General features: G+C 45.8%; 1 protein-coding gene and 1 pseudogene across 5 annotated transcripts in view; one reads left to right on the plus strand and one right to left on the minus strand.

Annotated features, from left to right (window-relative positions):
- Positions 1 to 2370: 2370 nt before the first annotated feature.
- Positions 2371 to 7496, minus strand: LOC147016649 (uncharacterized; annotated as a pseudogene).
- A 2458-nt stretch (positions 7497 to 9954) lies between these two features.
- Positions 9955 to 18319, plus strand: part of LOC147016650 (granulocyte colony-stimulating factor receptor-like) — a 78250-nt gene continuing 69885 nt past the window's right edge. Inside the window, exon 1 of one of the 5 annotated variants that reach the window (XM_085845522.1) lies at positions 9955 to 10107. In XM_085845522.1, the coding sequence (XP_085701648.1) occupies positions 9970 to 10107 (138 nt within the window). In that variant the 5' untranslated portion in view covers positions 9955 to 9969. Of the gene's footprint in view, positions 10108 to 13726; positions 13887 to 14573; positions 14678 to 16091; positions 16111 to 18319 lie in introns of those variants that run through there. The other 4 variants (XM_085845524.1, XM_085845525.1, XM_085845521.1 and 1 more) reach the window with 4 other exon arrangements.

Genomic DNA, 18319 nt, shown 5'->3' on the forward strand with positions numbered 1-18319 from the left:
GCCTTCCCTCTGGGCGCCAAGTCGTGAGGGTGGTGTGTGGTGGTCCAGGGCCGAGGCGCGCACGAGAGGAGAGTGCCGGAGAGAGCTTGCCAACCGTCGCACCACGAGGGTGCAGCTGACCAGCGTCGGTCTCGTGGGACCCATTCGGTCAGCCAAGTCCCACGCCATAAAGGCCCACGGGCCCAGTTTGACCCCTCTGTCTGTGGGGGTGGTCTTTTCTTTTCTTTTGAGTGAATGTTGGTGGGGCTGTGTCTTGCTAAGTAAAACCTTTTAAGTGCCTGTGTAATAATAATAATAATAATAATAATAATAATAATAATATTCAGTCGTAGAGCTTTCCCTTGCTTTTGTTTGCCTTGCTCGTGTCTTTGTCCCCGTCCCGTGTATGCTTTTCTATATACGTGCATGATTGTTCCATTGCTTTGCCTGCATACGTGTTGTGTGTAAATTGAGAATAAATGTGCCCTGTTTGTCGAGTCCTCCTTTCACCTCATTGAAATGCCATCTTGCATCGCGGAATAATAGTTGGGGTTGTTAAATACCCGTTAAATGGAATCGGATCCGGCGAGGTTGGGCGATAATACCCGCTCGGTTATTACTGCAGAACGGAACGGACCGCTTGGGCGGTTCGTGTTCAAGCCGACCTGCGCCGAGGTACGGTCTCCCGGTTAGCTATCCGCGCGGGTACTTAGGTATATTGAGATTTGGCGATTGACCCTATCCTGCACGGGTAGAAAATTGGCTAGGCAGTGGTGGGGTTGAAGACCCACCCGTGACAGGGTTCCGGCATTGCTCCGGAAGGTCACGACTGAATTGTCCGTCCGGTGGACGAGCTGCTACTATTAGTGGAAAGCGGCAGTTCGTACGGCGGCGGGCACGAATTCGTAACAGTATGTATTAACATTTAAACAGCAACCAGAAGGGATCAAGAACGCACACAACAAACATCATGATCCAGCCACCAAATCATGAACAGAAAAGCTTAAATAGCTTTCTTCAATTCTCTGCCTAAAGTTTTACATTCAATTGCTTTGCAAAAGCATCCCAATTGACCATGGGGCGAGGGGCAGTAATTTGGCTGTTCATGTGAGTAATCTGTCCCCAAACTGCATATTGCTGAGGTAGTTTTATGTATTTTTTTTGTGTGAATGTCCATTTCGCTTCACGCTTTAGTTGTTGCAAAATCATTTCTAACAAGACATTTTCATCAATATTTGAAGGATTGTAACATCGTACAGTGATCTTCAGTTCCTTATCATCCCGGATGGAGGCATAGAGTCCACAGTCGCTTCAAATTCAGATGTTGACCAAAATCAAATTCACATAGACTACCTCTATCTGGTCTTAAAACACTCTCAACGACATTTGTTTTGCACTGTAAAGAGACCGCATTATAACACCAGGGCTCTGTCTTTCAATACGAGCCATAAATCCAGTTATTTTGTTTCAATGCCGAAGCTGCAATGGCGTGTGAGGAATCTGACATGACCGTACCTCCTCTGAAATCAGCAGTGCACCTCGCCATTTTCAGTCTTCACAGTGCACGGTGACCTATACATATCTCCACTTTCCGTGCTTATTTGTTGCCCATAAGCTTCCCAGCTCACAATACACAAACTTAAACATTGATATATCATACACAAACGATATCAACACTCGCTGACTTAATGTATATAACTCAAATAATACAACACTTAGTATGACATGCAAATCAATGTAATTCAGTGCACATACAAAACACTTAGTACTCTGTCTAAGTCAATGCAATTTAATGCACACACAAAATTCAATGCAAGTCAACACAAATTCAGTACAAGTACAAAATTCAGTGCAAATACAAATTCACAAGAGCACTATCCTTCCAATATTCAATTGAAAATAAACCCACAATTCTGTCAACTCCAACTTCTGGTTGGAAACAATGAATTTCATCAATTTATCCCTCTATTTCAGGTGGAGATACCAATATTAGTCAATTTATCCAACTTCAGGTTGGAACAGCCAAATTTTATTCCAGCTTCAGGTGGAACAGCCAAATTACAGAATATCCCACTTCAGGTTGAGACACAAAATTACTTTGAGTGTGGCACCGAGACCTAAAAAGGGGAGTGCACACAATGACTCTGTCTGATCAGGACCAACTTTTCAACAAACGGGACTCCAACCCGAAGCGCGTCATCTTTTCAACAACCAGGACACCGTCTCTAAGCACAACAAATGGTTCAGACTCATTTGTGTATTCGGAAGCAATTTTTCCAGGTTTGGCGAGAGACAAGGTGTGCAGGGAGGGAGGGCAAACACACCAATGACCCCCCCCCCCCCGGGGAAAAAATCCCTTACCCTAATGGTGAGCTCAATTTTGTTTCCCTTTCCTCAAAATGCATACCACCGATCTCGATTCACCGAAGCATATTTGGTCCTGCAGCGTAGTCTGATATTTCAGATCAATTGTTCAAATTTGCATAAAAGCACCAAAATTGTTACACATGTAGAATAATGTATTCCGAACAATTCAAGATATGGAGCCACCCGAGATTGTGCCTTGGTCAGCTTCGGCGACCATTTTCCAAAATGGCCGCCATTCTACTTTAGCGAAATTGGCTATATGCTCTTATTTTCTTATTGTATTGGTGTTAGATATAAGGAAAGTGTAAAATTCATTAAATTGACCATGAAAAGGCATATTCAAATATTATGAGCCAGTATTTTCGGTAAAAAAGCCATTATTTGATTTGTAAATTGCTGCTCTCCTGAAACTTTTCGCTGAAAAGTACCCATAATTGCCTGGAGAACAAGAGTCAAATGATATTCATCACATTCAATGGGTTTGGAATCAACAAAAATTCCATTATAGATTACATACTTTACTCTATTTTGAAAAGGGAACTGATAATCATGATAATGACAAACTCAGAAAATGTAGTCAAATTATTGCACAATTCACTTTGAAGCGGCTACGGTTTACTGTCTACTACCATTCTACCAGGACACATGGTACACGCATACATCAGTCGAGTACAATATGAGTTTCTGAGCTCAAGTGTACTGGCTCTGGATCAAGAAGTCAACACTTTTACAAGCAATGCGACTTTGCATTTGCACATTCTAAGCTAGGCCGATATCTCAGTCTGTGTCTACTGCGTCTGTCTACTGACATTCTCCTTCACAAGCACACAGTCCAGTGCATTGTAGATTAGCCTTCTTGCATTTGCAATGGTTTCTACAGCCTTTTTTGCAGCCGCACGACACCAGCTCGAAGCAGCTTTTTGAAGCCTCAGGGAGTGTGGTCCAGAGCGGTTCGTAGGACCCATCCTCTGTTTGCCACCAACCCCAGCTTGTTGGTGATGGAAGCATGGGTTGAGGGACCAAGACCTGCCCCCAGACATAGCCACCCTGGAAGACTGATCTCTTCACATGCTGTTCCAAAACATCGTAGGTAGGTGGGATGCGCTGGACGGAGTTCCTCCTGGCGAAGAGTTTCTTTCTGGCCTCATTGACGTCCGTATATGGACTGGTGCGGTCAGAGAGGAGCACCACAAAACTTTCAATGCAGTGCATTGTGTCATCCTGGATGTTGACTGGCGTGGTGGTCAGGGTCACAAGAGAATCTGTCAGTTCTGGAAATGAGTCCCATTGGCCCAGGCAGATTTCTTCCCATGCCCCACGAATGCTGATACCGTGTCACATCCGGTCATGGCGTGGAAGACAGGGAGAGCATGTGCCTTCTGTGGACCGAGGGAGGCAGCTGTTTCATGGGCAGGGATGTAGTGGTAGTTCTTGCCCGTCCCAAAGGCAATCCAGAGTTTATCCACGCATGGTAGTGCCTGGGCTACCATCACCGCCAAGACGACGACGTCGGTGTCTACGGTTCGAACTTTAATCCGACGGTGGTCATGTTCTGCAGCATGGGCCACATGTAGCATGATGCGAGTGTCCGCCTCTTCTTGACCGCATGGAGCCAGAGAGCTTTCATCTTCCTGCCTTGGAATGCAGATGACTGCTTCACCATCAGTGACTACCAGCTCCTTTCCCTCGTCATAGAAGGACTGCACCAGCACATTGGACAGGAAGGTGAAGAGCTCCACCTTGTTTGCGTCGACACGTAGGAAACTCTGCCAGTTTCCTGGTATGGCTGCGGTGCTCACCATGCGCTGTCGCACCCCTTTTCTTCGTTTCTCACTTGTCGCCGTCTTCAAGGAGCCATCTTTGTAGCTATCCCAAACGAGGTCGAGACATGAAGCACGATGCAGCTACCCCTCGACGTATGGGATGAAGACTTGGTGGGCATATTCTTCAAATATCTTGGCAGTGCCAGGCTTCAACATCTGCACGATGACGGCGCCGTCAAGGACAACAGAATTGACAGCAGGTGCATCAGACTGAGCTTCAGCAACGCCTTCAAGGCACACCAGCAAGTTGCTTTTGCTACCCAGTTGTAGCTTACCTGCATCAGATAACGCGGGAGGGCATGCTTGATTTTCATGACGGAAGAACTCATTCAGGTTCCCATCGTGGTTCTGGCAGCCTATGTAGAGCCTTGCAAGTAAGGCCATATCATTCTTCACAGATGCTTCCTTTCCTTTGGGTGCTTTTGGTCTTCTGTCTGTTTCGAAGAGGGGGAGTTTGTTCCTCTTTATAGGTTCGTCAATAGTCTTGGTTCTGTCGATGAGACAATCTTTTGAGTATGCCTGAAACTGTTCTTGTCCAATCTGCTTGGCAGTAAGAAACTGTTTCAATCACTGCATGATCGGCAATCTCCTTGGTATCGAGGACCAGCAAATCTGGACTATCCTCCTCGAAGGGATTCCCCAGCTCTTCAATGACAGCCACAAGTGATTGTACATCTTTGGCAAATGCTTCCTGTGCACGCGGTGTTTCTTCATGGTGACGTGTCTCTTCATTGGCATTTGGATGCATGTTCGCCTCCTCAAACTTCATGATCACTCTGGCCACCTCGGGTCCGGTGACCATCCAGTCCCTCAGAGCACTGGGATTGTCTGTCAAGTCAACGGCACCTCCGTCACCCGTGACACGGGCATTGTTTTGTTCATGCGCTTGATCAAGAGGAATTGCTGAGAATGCCTTCTTGGTCTTTTGCCCTGCGAAGTGGCCTGCCTTGAACTCATTGTAGATCACTGGGTGCTGTTGTGGAAGTTCTGCCATGTCACGCAGATGGACCGGTATCCACTGGGCATAGTTTATATGGTCCAGCGCGAAGAACCATGGGACGATCTCAGTGAAAGCATCCATGTACATTATGAAATCTCCCTCTCTCAGAGATCGCACGTAGATTAGGATGGAGAGCTCCAGATCCAGGACTGTTGCTCAATACAAAAACTGGGGAGAGCTGTTCTCTTTCTCATGGCACCAGTCTTCAAAGTCCTCGGGAGGCTGGTCATCTTCTGCACTGGCGCTGTGCTGATCGTATGCACGTCGTTGGAGTATGTACAAGGCAGCCGCTGGGAGCTGGTGTGACCTTCTTGTGCGTGTGATGTGAGAGGCTCGAAGAAAGGAGTCAGTGGTTCCTGCAGTAGCAATCTCTGCCTGTGCGAGTGCATGCGTCCACCCGCTTCCCTGCAACCAGTCACCTAGTGTCTTCAGTGCTGCCATCTCGACATGCAGGCCTCCGAACATCACCACCAGTTTGTCTTCCCCATGTGTTTCTGGCCACTTCCACGGTATCTGCTTCGCAAGAGCAAACAGTGGCTGGTCGAAAGCCAGAACAGGCGTTTGGCCCGGGTTGAGATGCTCAATGGCACTTCTGACCACATCCATGGAGTGTCTGATCATTGTGACTGTGTGTGCACTCTCATGGAACAGAGGAAGTCGTGAAGTTGGCGTGATGATAGCTTGACCAGGCTCCTGGTGGCTGGCAAGGTATACAGCCCATGATGTCTTCTGAAAGACTCCATCTGTGGTCATATGTTGTACTTCGAGCGCACTTCTCAGGTTCTCCAACCACTCATACTCTTTCTCCTTATGCTCTGCAAAGCTGTCCCGTTTCAGAGAAGTCACAGAGGTGGCCGGTACTGTTGAGCCCTTGACAGTGGAAGCAACAGGTGGTACCTCATTGTAGTACTTAGGTAGATGGTCAACAGTCCTTGATACAGCAGGCCCGCCAGTGATGACAATCCCACGTTCCACTCCTCCATCTCTACACACTGGGTGTTGCAGGAGAGAGATCCCTGTTCCATGGAACGAATCCTTTGCTGTTGTGGAACTAGGGTTGTGGTCGATGTTGTCCACAGCTGCGGTCGTGAACACACTACCACGCAGGGTTGGCGGGCAGACCACTTGTTCTGTTTGGAACATCTGACACGCCCGGTTTCCCATCTCTGCAGAAAGGCACAGGACACGGTCGTATGAGATGCTGAGACCACAACTGAAGAGCTTGTCCACTAGTTCCCTCTTGCGAGTCTCAGCGTGCAGCATCAGGCCAATGTGCATTGGCAGAGGAGTTTCTTGAGATGTGGCATGTCTGACAGCTGGATGTTCTTGTGTCTTTGTACCAACAGGAGAGGTGCTTCTTTTCTGCTTCTGGCGATGCTTGGCACCATTGAATTTCAGGAGCTGTGCAATGGACAAAGCTGCCTATCTTGAAGGAGCATCAAATTGATTATTGATGGAGGGTCCATGCAGCACCATATTTACCAGTGAAAGTAGCACAGGTGGCACAGCCTCCTGCTGGCAGCCTTCCTTGAATGAGCCAGTGAATGAGTTGGCTTCCTCAAACATGTATCGACGAACTATCTGTGAAGTTCGAGCGAGGTGAACTAATTCACTGTCACAGTCCAGCTCGCAGGCTTTGCCAAGTGCCTCGCCAATGTCCTCATCAAATGCCAACAGGACATCTCGTCCTTTGCTCTGTGCCCGTCAGCCTGGGAGCTGGGCGAGTAGGCGCTCTTTCAGCCTTGTCGTATTCACTCTCATGTCCAAGGGAACTCCAAAATGCTCCATTCTGTTCGCGTACAGGTTTGCAAGGTCGGCAAGTCTGAATACAGGAGATGTGTCCTCTTCCAGGTGAGTATCTTCAATGTAAAGGGCAAGTTCTGCCAGCACAATTCCGGAGACCACACTTTCATGACCAGTCTTGTCTTCAGCATTGACAGAGGACTTTGCGCGATTGTAGAGAGACATTAAACACTTGGAATGATACTTGACATCAAGAGTTCGCATATCACCCATGCTGAGCCGTGCCAGCAGTTCGTGGTCTCCAATTTGTGTTGCACACTGCCGCACACGCTGATCAATCTTGAAGGTGGTGGCTTCATGTAAGGTGTCCACACCAGACTGTCTGCAGAAGAAGCATGAGGGTTGACTAGAGGTACTTGATTCTGCACTGAGTGACCTGGTGCGCTTTCCTGGCACGGCATTGCCTTCACCAGATGAGCTGCCTCCTGCTGGCCTCTTCTGTGCTCTTTGCAACTTTGTTGTATTAAAACAAAGCATGCATCATTTATGATAGACAGCTTTGTGAGCAACCAGTGCAGCCTCGATGCCCTCTCCTTCATCAAGTCTATCAAGCTGCAGCGTTCTGGGTAGTAAGCCCAACTCTCCAAACTACATCAGATTCCCGGCCAGTGTCTTGTACCCACTCCGTGTGTTTGGACGTTTCGTATTTTCTGGGCAAACAAGGGACTCTGCTGTGTCCTCTTGGCATATGGCACACAGTTCACAGTTTGTGTTGGATGGGCCAACAGACGCATGGTCCATGGAAGAATGCACTAGCTGGAACTTCTTTGACATGCTCACTCCCGCTCGTGTTGACTCCGCTCCTGATGATTATCACTCCATATTCTGCAAAAACACAAAACACCTTGTTACCACACTAATACTACTTACTACTAATACTACTACTACTACTAAACCAATATTACCAATTACAACACCACTTCCACCACTACCACCACCACAACAAAATACTTCTGAACCTGTCACTGATGCTGTGTGCGAAAATGGATTTTCCCATAAAAATGACCATTTTTCCCCAATACAATGGTTGGAAATATAATAAATCAACACAAATGACATTTGTGTTGTTTTCCTTTGTAAATGCACATCACATGGAGTATTTATCACCTCTGAGAAACCTACAAAGAGAATAACAATGACAGATATCCCATGTTGTTAAAGTAGAATGGCGGCCATTTTGGAAAATGGCCGCCAAAGCTGACCAAGGTAAAATCTCGAGTGGCTCCATATCCAGAATTGTTCAGAATACATTAGTCAACATATGTACCAATTTTGGTGCTTTTATGAAAAGTCGAACAATTGGTTTGCTATGCTGCAGTACTACTTCACCTCATGCCTGTATTGACACTGTCTGCATTGATCCTGACAACATCCTGGCAGGGATATCAGGGTGAAGTTCACCCCTCTCCATCATGAGTTCAAACCTGTTTTTGATCCTAAAATTGTCAATATGGGTCCAACTCAACCCCCACAGTGCAAGGGTCGTCCCCGGTCTCCCTCAGTATGACCCATCACGCTTCGTCGACCTGCAGGCCAGGTTTGATGAGTTGAAAGCTGTCGGTGTGTTCGTTGAAGCTGAAGATGTCGATGTCGATGTCTGTGGAAGAGGTTAACCCCACATTCCTCATCGGAAAGTCTGGTGGTGGATCTCAACTTGTCACTGCGTTTCTCGGATGTTGGCCACTACAGCAAACTGCAACCATCATTAATGCCTTGCATAGAGTCCACTCTCCACACCATTGTGGGTTGGTCCTATATCATCATATCTGACTTGTATTGTCTCAGGCCTCGTTTCAGATACCACTCGCAAAGCATTCTATGAAATATTGTGGCGTTGTCACCCCATTCAGTGGGATTCGTGTTTATTCCCGCCCGGTCTTCCATGGACATGCCAGGCTCTGAGACTGCACTTGAGGAGCTGATGTGTCACATTCTTGGAGACTTCCTCAAGGTTGAGAGTGCAGGCAGCCAAAACCGCAGATGATATTCTGTGGTGCAGATTCACCTGAGGAACAATTGAAAGCTTGGTCCACTGTGCTTCATAGCTTGGATAAATGTGACCTTCAACTCTCAGCCACAAAAACTGTCATCTGCCCAAAATCCACCACTATCCCAGGATTGATTATGGTCTTCGGGTCATTTGGGTGTTGGTCCTCACCAAGTCGCCACTCTGATGTCCTGCCATCCACCTATCACTGTGAAAGGCCTTCGGTCCTTTGTTGGTGCTTACAAGGTCCTCGCGCGTGTTTTATGGAATGCAACTGCATTGTTGTCCCCCTTGGATGATTCTTGAGCCGACCGCCCCTCTCAGGACTGTATGTCATGGACTGACAAATTAACCACTGCTCTCGCCGAAGCTCAGACACCCCTTCAGTCACATCGCACAATAACCTTCCCTGAAGAGTCAGACCAGTTGTGGATTATTTCTTATGGATCTCCCATGCGCACTACCATTGGTACAACATTGTACGTTGTCTGCAATGGAAAACCTCTGCTGCCCGGTTTCATCATGGCTAAAATGAAGAAACACCTGGTGGCCCGGCTATTGCCCCCAAGGTACCACCTGAGCTGTCTCGACCTGCCTCCCCAGGTTGTATCCATTTGGATCAGACCTCTGCCTGTACACCGTCAAGCCCACGTCACCCTTTCACCCTGTGGACATTTCAACCAACTGCCCAACCGGTGATCATGCTCCTGAAGCCTCTGACGACCTTCCCCAGGACTCAAGTGCATCCTTGAGTTACACCATCACCATCCCCTGTGCTTCGACGCTCTGTCCGATCGCTTAGACAGCCTGCTTATCGCTGGTCGATTCTGTTGAGTAACCATATTATACAATTCGTGTATGGTGTCGGGCTGTGGCATTTACATCTGGTCATGGTGGCTGACCCTCTTGTGGGCTTCACACATAACGTTTTGTGACTGTTGTTTGGCTAGTGTCATGGTTGTTTTTCTCAAGATTCCATTTCCAGGAGTTTGTGTCATGGTCCGCTCGGAATGGCGTGCATAACACGTGGGAGGCAAGGAGACGACCTCGCCATCATGGACGACGACCTCGACCTCGCCATGTATGTTTCGGCGGCGCTCTCCAGCCTCCGGGGGTGGAACCTCCATCTTGACCGACTTCTGTTCATGGTGAGCATTTAAACGCCATCGGATCTGAGCCTGACTGTGGTATCTCCTGAACAAGTGCTGATGTTGCATGTTATAAGTCAAACAAACAAATATAAAGACTCTTCTCAAATTCTAAGGCGTACACACTCGTGACGAGTGTCATAAAGTGATCGGGATTAAATTAATATGATTTTTTTTTAATGTGGCAAAGCTATGGTGGGCCCAACGGCCTCCTCCGAAATCCAAATTCCTTGTGCGTCTCAATGGAAAATGTTAATTTGGCAGAGCTCCGCCCACACTGTTCCATCACGTGGGGTGGGCGTGGCATAATGTCCAGAACATCTCGCGAGAGTTACACGATTGCAGCACCGGTGCTGCTGTTTGCCGGGAATGGGGTGGGCGAGGTATAGTGTCCGAAACATCTCGCGAGAGTTGCACGATTGCAGCACCGGTGCTGCTGGTTGCCGGGAATGGGGTGGGCGAGGTATAGTGTCCGGAACATCTCGCGAGAGTTGCACGATTGCAGCACCGGTGCTGCTGGTTGCTGGGAATGGGGTGGGCGAGGCATAATGTCCAGAACATCTCGCGAGAGTTACACGATTGCAGCACCGGTGCTGCTGGTTGCCAGGAATGGGGTGGGAGAGTTTGGGGAATTTCCTTTTCTGCGATGCAAATTAAATAATTCCTTTCAAACAAACCAACGGCTTTTACAAAAACATTATAAACAACTTATTGATCATCATTACAACCTATTTTTCGTGTATAAAGATTGTATTCACATTATTTTCGCTGTGAATCACAGACAGCCTGTCTGACCTGTGTTTGAATCCCGACCCAGGTAGAAACCGTCATTCTGGTGTTTCACAGGTCGGGTCATTCATCAGTGTGTTGGGTCCCTCGAGTAGGCGAGCTATCGCCGGCACCTTCAATAAAATACAAATTCATTCCTTTACTGTAATTCGTAGCCTGGTGTTGGCTTAGTGGGTTGGGTGGCGGCTTGGGATCCTCGGGTCCTGAGTTCAAGCCCCGTTGGCCGCTGAATTAAAATACACCAGGAGGTTGACTCAGCCTGTCATCCTTCCGAGGTCGGCGAAATGAGTACCAGTGTACTGGTAAGGGGGACACTGCATCAGCGGCACAGCCGCGTCCCAGCCAATGCTGCAACCAGCAGCCACAGGCTGCACTCGATATAGAGAGAGACTGTAGTTCGTCGACCGACAGGCCTGGCCAGCCGGTTCGTGAAAAGACTTGGCCCAACTCTCCATCGCCAACTCCACAAGAGCGTGGGAATGTTTATGTCCTTTAAAGAAGTCGTCGTCATTATTTAACCACAAACATGAAACTGAGGAACGGGTGGGTGTGGTTAATGGGACGGAGGTTTGGAGAGACCAGAAAGGGGTTTGATCACACTGGAGGAGGGGGAGGGGGGGTCCGAACGCACCCATTTGGGGGTTTATGAACTGCAGTTTCGCTTTTCATCTGATAAAATTAATGAGCATTCGGTGGTTTCTAACCTATCGTAGCTCAACGGTCGCCAGTAAAACAGCAATCTCATCGAAAACACGAGGCTTGAGGTCTCCATGGAGGAAATGTCCATCTTTGGGGTTTGTATGTTTACGTACCGAGCAGTAGTTTCTGTAACTCAAAGATTTTCCTGAAAATTCAAACTTTCCCGTTTCTTCGAAAGATTGGAATTTATTTTTTTTGTTCGTTTTTTTTTGGGGGGGGGGCGATTTTCCAGGTGTTTTTAAATGATAACAAAATTCTGATGTAAACAACCATTTTTAAGTCTGTGCGTGTACAGGGTGGGGCATTTATATCTGACACATTTCTTAATACTGTAAAAAATTAATGACCATTATAAATACTGCGTAGAGCACATGGTTGGAAGGCACACAGATCAGAGATTATGCTAAGACTGAAGACAGCTACTTTAAACTTACATCTGAAAAATGGGCCCCATTGGAACTGTTGCATTCGTGAATTGGCATGTTGTTCATGACTGCGTGCAATGTGTCTTGCGCAATCGTGTGGATGGTTGCAGTGATGATTGCTTTCAATTATGCCACACAAGCAGGTGAGTCCTCGTTTGTTGGTCATTGTGTTCCATCAATCAAAACTTTTAGGCAGCACCTGCAATAAGGGGGGGGGGGAGAATATGAGTTATGCCCTGACTGCTTCCTGCCAAAATGATGACAAATGTGTCAGATATAAATGTCCCACCCTGTATTTTCGAACAAAACTTTCACCACCAAGCAGGTCACTGAGACAAAGCCTGCGAGGTGTCATTGTCATTGGGACAAAGCTTGTGAGGTGTCATGGTCATTGGGACAAAGCCTGCGAGGTGTCGTGGTCATTGAGACAAAGCCTGTGAGGTGTCGTGGTCATTGACAAAGCCTGCGAGGTGTCATGGTCATTGGGACAAAGCTTGCGAGGTGTCGTGGTCATTGAGACAAAGCCTGTGAGGTGTCATGGTCATTGGGACAAAGCCTGCGAGGTGTCGTGGTCATTGAGACAAAGCCTGCGAGGTGTCGTGGTCATTGACAAAGCCTGCGAGGTGTCATTGTCATTGGGACAAAGCCTGTGAGGTGTCGTGGTCATTGGGACAAAGCCTGCGAGGTGTCGTGGCCATTGCGACAAAGCCTGTGAGGTGTCATGGTCATTGGGACAAAGTCTGCGAGATGTCGTGGTCATTGAGACAAAGCCTGTGAGGTGTCGTGGTCATTGGGACAAAGCCTGCGAGGTGTCGTGGTCATTGGGACAAAGCCTGCGAGGTGTCGTGGTCATTGAGACAAAGCCTGCGAGGTGTCGTGGTCATTGGGACAAAGCCTGCGAGGTGTCGTGGTCATTGGGACAAAGCCTGCGAGGTGTCGTGGTCATTGGGACAAAGTCTGCAGTGTCTTACAATCATAAAAGTTGTAAAAATCATAATTATGTCTCAATGAATGGCTCAGTGAGTGAAATCATTTGTCATTCCGTGGTTGTGTTCGATCCCATTTACGAAGCAGAGAGCACGCACCCCGAGTGCACCTTCTGTGGTATGAAAGACCCTTCAGTGTCCCTTTCTCTTTTACTCGAAACCAGTAGAAACAAATCCAAGTACTTATTTTCCTGAACTCAGACTGGCGATGTCAAGACTGGACAGGATATTAAGTCAGGGTCCACCCCCAAGGGTCTTGTTCCAGGACTAATTCATTTCGGAGTTACGGATGGTGTCTTCTTGCCAAAGGTTGAACCGTTGAAAGAACAGATTTTATAAATCGTCCACAGCACAACGTGATCGCTTTTTACAGTTACCGCAAAGCGATAAACATGCAGGAGCAGGCTCGAGATCCACTTCCTGTTCATACAAACAACGGCCACCGCCTCTCAAATGGACGGAGGCCGAAGAAGAAGATTCATACGAAATAAGCTTTGGCAAACCGGACAAAAGAAGAAGAAGAATCGTACGTACTCAGCTTGGGCTGAGAAAGTGTGAGGCAGAAGAAAATTCGTAGGCTTTAAGTTGAGGTCGGCAGAAGAAGAAGAAGAAGAAAAGAAGAAGAAGATTTGTACGCATGAAGCTCGTTTATACTTTTCCAGAAGAAGATTGTCACAAGTACCCTTTGATTGACAGATGTACACATGAAGAAGAAGAAGGAGCAGAAGAAGAAGAAGAAGAAGAAGGAAGGAGAAGAAGAAGAAGAAGAAGAAGGAAGGAGAAGAAGAAGAATCGTACGCACGAACTCCTGCAGGGAGGAGCTGGTTGGACTGTATTCTGTGGGAAAGCTGCGTCGTCGGTAAAGACTCTGCGCTTGTGAGTGAGTACTGAGTATCCTTGTCTTTTTGTCCATTTTACGCTTAACTAGAGAGTTTACACTTCTGTTAACTAACTTGTAGATCCTGTCATGTTACTGTGACGAATTCGTGACGATACTTTGATCATCCTTTGGTCCCCAGCGCCGTTGAAGTCTGTAAGCCTGACCAAATATGTTTTTGTGGTTTATTTTGATCGCCTTTTCGTGCTACTCAGCCTGGAATCTTTCTCAGATTCCCCCGTTTAATCAGATACATTCTTCAAAAAAATAAATATATATATATATATATATATATATATATATATATATATATATATATATAATTTACATTACAAGGTTGGTTACGGGAGTTACCTGTAGTTAATAACGGGCTCTGCTTCAGCAAAACTCAACACGTCGACATGAACTCGACCGGCCCTCGGTAGAGGTGAGATGGAGCGCTTACCTCCACCTGGCTGAAGGTTATTTATTTATTTGTTTTGTATACATCGAAGTCGAGGCTCGTGGAAGAGTGAGTGCGGTGAACGGAGCAGGACGTAACCAACAAAAACAGGATGCAAGACATGCATGTGGGTGGGTGGACAAAATGTGGACAGAAGGAAACTGGAATATTGGAAGGAGGAGGGATTTGGGTGAACGAGGGTGGGGGATCAGGAAATAGGGCTGCATCCAGAACACTGCCTTGGGGCACTCCGGCTTTAACAGGGAGAGGAGAAGAAAGGACTTCCGTTGAGAGTCACACGGCGACGAGAGTGGAGGAAGCCAGCAAGCTACGTGTGGGGTTGGCCTTAAATGTAATGTATGCAGTCTAATAGTACGTACTTTATAGATGCACTTGGTTCGTAATACTCATACTGGACTCGCATTAATAATAACACATCCTTTAAAGACATACTCTGATTCTAATAGGACATCCTTTATCGATGTACTCTGATGCTCATAGGACATCCTTTATCCATGTACTCTGATTCTAATAGTACATATTTTATAGACATACTCTGATTCTAATGGGACATCCTTTGTAGACGTACTCTGATTCTAATAGGACATCCTTTATCCACATACTCTGCTTCTAATCTTACATCCTTTATAGACGTACTCTGATTCTCGTAGGACATCCTTTATCCGCATACTCTGATTCTAATAGGACATCCTTTATCCACATACTCTGCTTCTAATCTTACATCCTTTATAGACGTACTCTGATTCTCGTAGGACATCCTTTATCCGCATACTCTGATTCTAATAGGACATCCTTTGTAGACGTACTCTGATTCTAATAGGACATCCTTTATCCACATACTCTGCTTCTAATCTTACATCCTTTATAGACGTACTCTGATTATCGTAGGACATCCTTTATCCACATACTCTGCTTCTAATCTTACATCCTTTATAGACGTACTCTGATTCTCGTAGGACATCCTTTATCCACATACTCTGATTCTAATAGGACATCCTTTATAGATGTACTCTGATTCTCGTAGGACATCCTTTATCCACATACTCTGCTTCTAATCTTACATCCTTTATAGACGTACTCTGATTCTCGTAGGACATCCTTTATCCACAAACTCTGCTTCTAATCTTACATCCTTTATAGACGTACTCTGATTCTCGTAGGACATCCTTTATCCACATACTCTGATTCTAATAGGATATCCTTTATCCACATACTCTGATTCTAATCTTACATCCTTTATAGACATACTCTGATTCTAATAGTACATCCTTTGTAGACGTACTCGGATTCTAATAGTACATCCTTTATCCACATACTCTGATTCTAATCTTACATCCTTTATAGACGTACTCTGATTCTAATAGGACATCCTTTATCAACATACTTGGATTCTAATAGTACTTTATAGACGTGCTTGTTTGAAAAAAAAAAAAAAAAAAGAAGAAGAAAATGATAACGTGCAATACTGGTCGCTCTCAGGTTGCTTTTTGTTGTTTGCGGCATCGTCGGTTGCTGTTTTGTTGTTGGCGTTATGAAATTTTGTGGTTAGTTTAATGTTGATTGGTTGACCCATTTGCTGTCAGCAGCAATGTGAGCGAGATAAGTCACATGACCTGGACTAAAAGAGGAGGATTTTCAGGAGGAGGAGGAGGAGGAGGTGTAGTTGAAGTAGTGTTGAAAGAGAGAACAGGCCCAGCTGGCGAACTGCTACTTGAAGGACTTGATGACAGTGACTGGTGCCGATAGCTCGCGGACTACAGATGTGTGAGTGAAGCAAGTATTGTGTGGTGAATGTTCGGTGGTGGTTCGGTGTTTCACCCAACGCGTCAACCCGTTTGTTTTCTACTGAAGTGAGATGGCACACTTGGCCACGGTGAGGAGGGAGTCTCATGCGGTCCACTGTAAACCCCTGGTGTACATTCAAGGATTGTACTCCTAGTTATTGAACTGGCTCCCTAATTAACGTGTCCAAAACCACAACTGAATTCAAACTAACATGTCTATAGTTGTTCAATTCTTCTCTGGATCCTTTCTTAATTAACAGTGTTTCACTCACTAATTAATTTTGTTACAGGTTGCTGTTTTGTTGTCTGCCTCATCTGTTGCTGTTTTGTTGTTGCAGGCATCCGTTGCTGTTTTGTCGTCAGCTTCTTTGGTTGTTGTTTGTCCTTTGTTGTCCTATTGCTTAACAGATCTTGCAAACAAAGTGTGTTTACTGGATGAACAGTGCAGTATTGTACTGTGGCTCTTAATTTGCATTCACCTCGAACTCTTAAATATATCAATTGAGAGATGAAGTTAATGAGACAGATTTGTTTACGACTGATGAAGGCAATCCGAGGTTGCACTTTCTCTCTCTCTGAACTCGATGGCACTTTGTGGAGCACATACCTCCGCCACGTAATGCCTGATCCACGAGAACATCTCCGGCGCAATACATTTTTGAAACATCATGCCAGATCTCGTTTGTGGCCCCATCTCTCAATGGTGAAGAATCATTAAAAAAATTAAATAATTCTCGTATCCAGATCCCGATTTGGATCTTCACCAAAATCGAATCAATTCGTCTTTGCCACACACCCAACCTCTCCACCAAGTTTCATCCGAATCCATCCACAACTTTTTTGAGATATCCTGTACACAGACACACAGATAGAAATGGGTGACTGACTTCCACCTCCCGTGGCGGAGGTAACGGTATAATAAAGAACTAAAATCCAGAAATATTGTTCAATGATACCACGAGCACATTGCACATTGTTTTTCCCGATGATATCATCAACACGTTGTACAGGAATATTACATGGATGCTTTTTATAGGTGAGTCGATGGCTTGGTCTACTCGGTAATAGTTGTGTACGAGTGAATTATCATGAACGTATGTTTATTTGTATTTTCATTTCTATTTGCGAGAGTAAAACGGCTGTATGAACTCCTGAACCTTGTAGATTTTGGTTGTGATATTTATATGGTGTGTGTGTGTGTGTGTGTGTGTGTGTGTGTGTGTGTGTGTGTGTGTGTGTGTGTGTGTGTGTGTGTGTGTGTGTGTGTGTGTGTGTGTGTGTGTGTGTGTTGCAATCCCACTGTAATCTGGCTTTGACCAGTTACAATATGACATTGTTTACAATGTGTGTGGGAACAGAAATGTAGGAAGTCTTGCGTACATTTTCCGTTTGGGAGGGAGCATGGGAGGGGGGTGGGGGAGGAGGAGGAGGTTGCAAAAAAGCGCATTCCGATGAATCTTCTGTGCTGCCGCCGCCATTCCAGAGACTTCCGATGAATCTGCTGTGCTCAAATGCTGCACTGCAGGGGCCATTTCGCAGCATTGTTAAGGAGGGTGGTGTGCAGTTGAGATATATATATATATATATATATATATATATATATATATATATATATATATATATATATATATATATATATATGCTTCCTCCTTCTGGCAGTTGTGATAAAACAGAGGAATAATAATGATAGTACTTTGGCGGACTCCAAAGTTATTTCCTGGCGACTCCCCACTAGCGTGGAAAGAACTCTTTGTATCCAAAAATAAAAATAACTAAGAAATTTTTTTCACTTGGAGGTGTTCTGTGTTGCCCCCAAGTCTGAAGAATACCTCTTGCATCTGATTGCCCTTGTTTTTTTGTTTTTTTTGGGTGGTCGCTAGAGTACCCTTATTTTCACTTTTTCTGTCTGTATGTATGTATGTATGTTTGTATGTAATGGACAGCTCTGGAGGCCAGAGGAGTAAACCGATTTTGATGAAACTTGACAAGTAGGTTCATACCAGGATCTAGTTCTATGCTTTTGAGCACCGTTGCTATGGACACCACCGTTGCCTAGCAATGGGACTTTGAAATTTTTGAAAAATCCTAAAAAGTTAATTTTTTCGAAGATCAAAAATCGGCTTCCAGGCTTTTATGCACACTATAATCAACCTCTTTGTCAAAAATTTTCAGCCCGTTCCGTCAAAAAC

Source organism: Eptatretus burgeri, chromosome 11 (assembly GCF_056783735.1).
Source record: "Eptatretus burgeri isolate ZD-2024b chromosome 11, Ebu_testis_v1, whole genome shotgun sequence".
Lineage (NCBI taxonomy): Eukaryota > Metazoa > Chordata > Myxini > Myxiniformes > Myxinidae > Eptatretus > Eptatretus burgeri.